Raw genomic sequence first — 6,151 nt, forward strand, 5'->3', positions numbered from 1 at the left:
CTGAACAAGATGTGCTGGGTTAGGCGCTAATTCTACCTTATAAAAACAGTGAAAATCAAGATGAGGGTTACTTTGAGAGGGGCCATTGCTAAATCAATGACCCACAAGTCAATTCTGCCATCGTTCAAGGTCTATACTACAGGAACACAGGTAAACACAACCTCAGGTTTCGGAATGAGCCAGATGTGGATTGCAATTCTGCTTCTTCCACTTACTGTGTTGCTGTGACCAAATCAACTGTTTTCTGGAAACCTCAATTTCTACCTATAAAATATGAGTAACAAAAGTAACTCCTCATGGAATGACGACTATCAAATAGAAAAATTAGATTCTCAGTATCTGACATTGTCCATACTTCTCCATCTTGGCACTCAACAAATGGAAGTTATGCCACTGATAGTTTACAATAAGAGACGTTTTAAGGGGGATAAATTTCCAATACTTACAGGAAAGATGTAAGCACTCCATAGGTTTTTTTGCTGCCTAGAGATTGCTAGAGTTAAAAAGGTTTCAAAAATACAGACTATAATGTATTTTTTAATTTCTTTTAAAGTTATCACACCCATTAACCTTCTGGAGGCAGTTTTCTAGTGGAAGTGGCTTGCTGACAACACTACTTTGAATACTTCTTTTACAGCAAGTAATAGCTTTCTTTCTACTTAGAAATTCAACAGCCATTGTTATGGGACTCCAATGTATTGAAAATATTCTCAACTGTTTCTAAGAGCTTTCTCTGCCTACCAGTTAATGACTCTATAGTGAGCAAGAAGCATTTCTCCATATTCAGGGGGAAAAAAGTGTCATAGATCAAAAAAGAATCTACTTATTAGTGCTTAGATACCAAAAGACCTTTGTTTCTGAACCAAGTTTTAAGGAAAACCATATGGCTTCTAAAATTATTTTTCAGTTAATAGTCTTCAAACCTCACCACCAAAAGGTACTTTCGAGCCTAGATCAAGGGCTGAAATTCTTAAATTCCTCAAAATCCTCAGATTTCTGCTATATATGTCTTCTCACTACCGTTTCATCTTTTTGGATCACTCAAAGTGTGAATAAATGAAAATGCTTTCTATATTCCAAGGCCAACTGTGAACAGAGGCAGCAGACCTCGAAGGTTCGTGACTGGCTCATGCATCAAGTTTGACCATACTGCCCAAACAGTGTTGGACAAGTCCACGGTCTAAACTTGAGAAGCTCAAGTGTGTGTGGTGTGTGTGTGTTGGGGAGTAGCAGGGAGTGGTTTGACAGCCAAAATGATCAGATTTCTGATGTCAAAACAGGGTCAAGTACATAACAAATTTTTTCTTTAAAATTATTAAAAGTACTCACAGTTAAGGTTGCACTGAGGAGTAAGTCACCAGAAAACAAAAGTGGAAAGTAACTGAAATTGCAGCTGAGGTCAATTCAAACATGCACTGAAACCAGCCAACTCTGCACATCAGATGCTGCACACACTTTCAGTCACACATCTGCCCCTGATTCACATGCTTCCACAGCCGCCCATTCCATCTTTCATTCACAACCAAGCTGTCTCCAACGCCTCAGTCAACCGGCTTCTAGGCCTTGTGCACCCTTGAGAACATCACTCAGGACCTACAAACTACCAAATCACCAGAGATGTCAATGTTATAAAAGTGAAGGAAGTGAAGAACTGTGTCAAAGTGGAGACTAACAACCAAATGGGTTGTAAGCTTTTCCTATAAAGACATTATTGGAACAACTGGCAAAATTTGAATGCAATCTCTAGGTGAAGGGATATATGAGAATTCTCTGTATTGTTCTTGCAATAACTTATTTGGGAATTAGAAGGGGGCCAAACTGGAACTTCACATCACTTATGAGACACAGGAGCTACAATACACAGTATTTTAGCTAAGTTCTGGGTTGGAGGGTAGAAGCCCCTCGCATACAGCATTCTGTTATCAAGGTAGGATATAGTATCCAACTGCTGCGACTCAGGGAAAGTACTTATTTTCTACCAGAGTTTTTAAAAGTAAGTGGCCTAAATCATTTCCAAGCTAAAATAAGTTGCCAGACAAAAAAAGTATTCAAACTATCAAGAGCCAGACAGTGAAATAAGGAGAGAAAGGAATGCTTCATTTGAGGCAAAAACAGTAGTCCTTGTTAGTCCAGGACTAAATGGCTATAACGGAAGGTCTGGGAAGATATGAACTCTGTGATGAACTGACATGAGGTCAGGGGGAGTCCTGTGTAGCAAGATCTTTGACACAGAGGGCCGCAAGTCTTGAATAAACTGCTATGTTGTAAATAATTCTGCATGATATTTTAACATTTCATGTTTCTCAAACTCCTTGTCTATACCATAACTGCTTTGAGCCATACCACAAAACTGCAAGGTCAGTGATTAACTGTGTAGATTCCAAGTACTATTTTCTTCCTGACTGGATTTTTGAGTCAATGTTTTATTAAAATTTACAGTTGATCAAGTGGAACCTTCAAGAGTTATAAGTAATCTTCCATGGATCTCTCTATCCCAGTGTAAGTTTCTCTAAATGGAAATTTAAACAATGAGAGATCTTAACTAAGCAAAACTACTAATCAAGAAGGGAAAAACAGTCTTTATAAATTAATTATAATAAGGAATAATCAGACCGCAAAGCACTCACACAGGTAAAAGAAGCCATGTACACCTTAATATTTTTCATTTTTCCATTTGGGTCAAGTAAATGAAAACAGAAAGGACCTTACCACCCAGTCCCAGAGGTCCTTAGAAGATTTAACACTCAAAGGCTAATTCACATTCCAAAGCATTCACACAGAAAAGGTGTCCTAGTTAACAAAACCTATTCAACAGATAACTTAGCCATTCACCTTCGGGTCTGTGAAACTGGGATGACACAGAGGGCACATTTCTTGTTTTTATTTCAACATTTAAAATATTCACAGATGCAGTATTATATTCATTGACATCTCCATGGAAGATGTACCAAACAAAGCAGACAGGTATTCCACAAGTACAGGATTACATATTTGTTAACCATGTGAATGTTTACCACTAGAGTTTATCTAGAAAAACACCACTTTAAAAAAGAAAAAAAAGCAAAAAGTGTTTTGAGTGTTTCTCTGAATTTCCATAAAAAGTGAGCTGCAAATAATTTCAGGAGACATCCCAAGTATTAGCACTTTTAAATTTCAGAATTTCATAGTACTCTTCTAATATATCCCCATCAGGAACACATAATAGTTAATACTCAGTTCTTTCACTTTTCCCCTCAATAGCCAAGCCAGGATGTACCCTTTTTTCCTGTCTTTCTTCCTAAACACGTTATGCAGAATAGGCTGATCATCACAGCATTTTGACTGGCTAATGAGGTAGGAGCATTCTTTTTTCAAAAGAAGTTCTTAGGCATTTATGAAGCAAAACAAGAACAAAATTATAAGAGTTTTTTTCTAGTGGTTGTTCTTTAAATAAAATGCCAAGAGCCCTGGAAATTGGTCAGATGCTACTTGTAGTTTAAAAAGACATAGAAGAAAAATTCATTAGAGAGGCCCTACCACTGCACACATTCAAGGGCTGGCGTGAATTCAATTAATTTTGGCATCACTAGGTAAGAAACCATTGCCTCAAAATGCCATCCTTTCTTCCTGGAAGAAATTTTACCAAGAAGGTAAAGTTGAAACAGAAAACATTAGCCTATCTTTTCTTTCCAGCACAAGTTATTTTCTCTTCTTTTAACCCAGTTCTCATCCCTTTCTAAACACACACAAGATTGATAATTTCTGTATATTATATATTCAGTAATATATCAAAATGAATTTACCAAGAACCTTACCAAAAATCTGCCAGAGAAACACTCCTTAGGTGAAAGTGTTAATGACAATGTTAAACAGCTAGAAAATGCCTAGGTAACAGATTTCAGCACCATCTCTGTACTAGCAGATTGTTTCAAAATGCACATACCTCCTAATTTCACATAAACCTAGGAAAGTTACTCATTATTCCCTTTTCATTTATACCAAAATCAGAGTTATATGTTCTAACTACCCTTTCTGTATATATAATAAAGAATTTACAAATCTACCCAATTCAGTTACTCTGTTCCCAAATGATGGGGAAGTTTTCAAACAAGTATGATTTGTCTAAAATACGTATTCTGAACACTTTGGTACCTATTATGTGATATAGGCTAAAATATCAGAAAGGAGGATTTATTTCCTCAATTAATGCACATATTAGGGTTACTGCTTTAAAACATTTCTAAAAATATCTTTAAAATGTCAAAGAAACATAGCTGCCATAAAAAAAACTAGTAACTCCATGTGGCCTGGCAGATGGTTTTTGAAATAAGTCCTTGACAATTCTACTATAAAATGTTTTAGACGTAGTAATCAAACTTGGTATTATAGTGCAACTCACTGATATGGCAGTAACCTTTTGCAATTTGCTACCAAATGTCAGAAACAATTTTTCACGTCTTTAAACCTTTCTTTTTAACTGTTCTATCTAGAACTATGTCCTGTCAATGAGATTAAAATATCAGTACGTCATCGTCTAGGCTGAAGAGAATTCCTTCCTCTTCACTGCCCCCTTAATCTGTTACAGTTCCTTTACATTCTAAGGCACACCATGCCCTACTTATTGCTACAAAACCCCTGAAATCTGTGCCTCAGCCTATTTCTGCTTCATCATTATGGCTCAATGAAAATCAATTCAGAGTACCTGCTAAAACTTAGTTAACATTAAGTCTAGAATGCCATTGTCCAGTAGATGAACTGCAAAATAACCAAGTCTACTGAAGCAAAGGCCAAAAATCACAAATATGTGCTCAATATGCTCTTTCCCCTAAAAACTGACATTTACTATGACAGTTAAGCTCAGTGGTATCTCAGGCTGTCCATAATCCATACTCAATGTTATAAAATGTTAGGCCAGTAAGCTTTCATAATTTCTATTAAATCCTAGTCTAATGTAACAATATCTGATTTTATAGACATCATCCCATGGTGAGTATGTATAATAAGTGAAAGCAAATCAGACACCTAAGTTATTATTTTCTGCAGACTAAGCAATAAGATAACTACACAGAATACTACAGGTTATGACATACATTTACTTGCTCGGAGTTTTCAAACAAGCCATGTTGTTTATCAAACTATATCTCCTAATACTTAATACAGTAGAATTAGTGATTGTAGTTCTCATATATTTTACTTACAAGTACCTTATTGAGATAACAAACATTTTGACAGCTTCAGACTTTCCAAATTAGCACAACATATTCAAGAGAAAGAGCAAAGGCAAAATGAAAATTGAACATGACAAGATAGTTATTAGAAAGAAACAGAAGTGAAGAAAAAGGGGGAAAGTGAAATATCACTGAGGTCGGGGGAAAAAAAAAATTAAACAAGTCCAGACATCTGATTAGAACAGATCAACTATGAATTTCACAAGTCAAAAGTTGATATATTCAATGCAAAGCAAACCCTTTTGAATGGAAAGGCTGAGCTAAAACTAAAAGGTAGATAAACTGTTATTTTTGGCCTTAAACAGTACCAACTCTTCTGATCAAAGAAGGCCACAACAGTTAAGATTGTATTACTTGATTTTATTTTACACTAGGTGGTGGACACAAAAGCAATCCTCCTTAATAAAACTGACAATTAGCTTCACTCAGAACATTTTTAATAATGCACATTTAAAAAAAAGTATTCATCTTACAAATTGTTCTGCAATCCAAATATACAACAGCTTGGAAAACAATGTTTAGAAAACAAAAGCCAATGTAAAAAGACAGAGTAAAACAACTAGAACAGTACAGGTTTTATATGGCTCTGATTTTACAGTTTTCTTACTGCATCATCAATGTCAGAAATCTGTTCCTTCAGCTGGCTCCATTGTTCAGGATTTAAAGATATACCTAAAAAAATGTTTAAAAATCAAAAGTTGAAATATCTACTTAAGCTTTCTTGAGGATTTTCTACTTCCAACTAAAATACTGTTTTATCAAAACTGCCATTTCAAATGGCACAATGGCACACCAAGAATCAAATCTCTTACATTTATTTGTCATATTCATCACAATTACCTTTGTAGGTCATCCTTCTATCCAGTTTTACTTTCAACACCACATCCTACATAATGCCTATTACACCCAGTGAGAATAAATAATGATCTGAAGACTTGGCTCAC

General features: G+C 35.5%; 1 protein-coding gene across 1 annotated transcript in view; it reads right to left on the minus strand.

Moving 5' to 3' along the window:
• Positions 1-2,865: 2,865 nt before the first annotated feature.
• Positions 2,866-6,151, minus strand: part of SUB1 (SUB1 homolog (S. cerevisiae)) — a 22,195-nt gene continuing 18,909 nt past the window's right edge. The window contains exon 5 of the mRNA XM_010853836.1: positions 2,866-5,879. Coding sequence (XP_010852138.1) covers positions 5,800-5,879 — 80 coding nt within the window. The 3' untranslated portion in view covers positions 2,866-5,799. The remainder of the gene's footprint in view (positions 5,880-6,151) is intronic.

Source organism: Bison bison, unplaced genomic scaffold (assembly GCF_000754665.1).
Source record: "Bison bison bison isolate TAMUID 2011002044 unplaced genomic scaffold, Bison_UMD1.0 scf7180017864331, whole genome shotgun sequence".
NCBI lineage: Eukaryota > Metazoa > Chordata > Mammalia > Artiodactyla > Bovidae > Bison > Bison bison.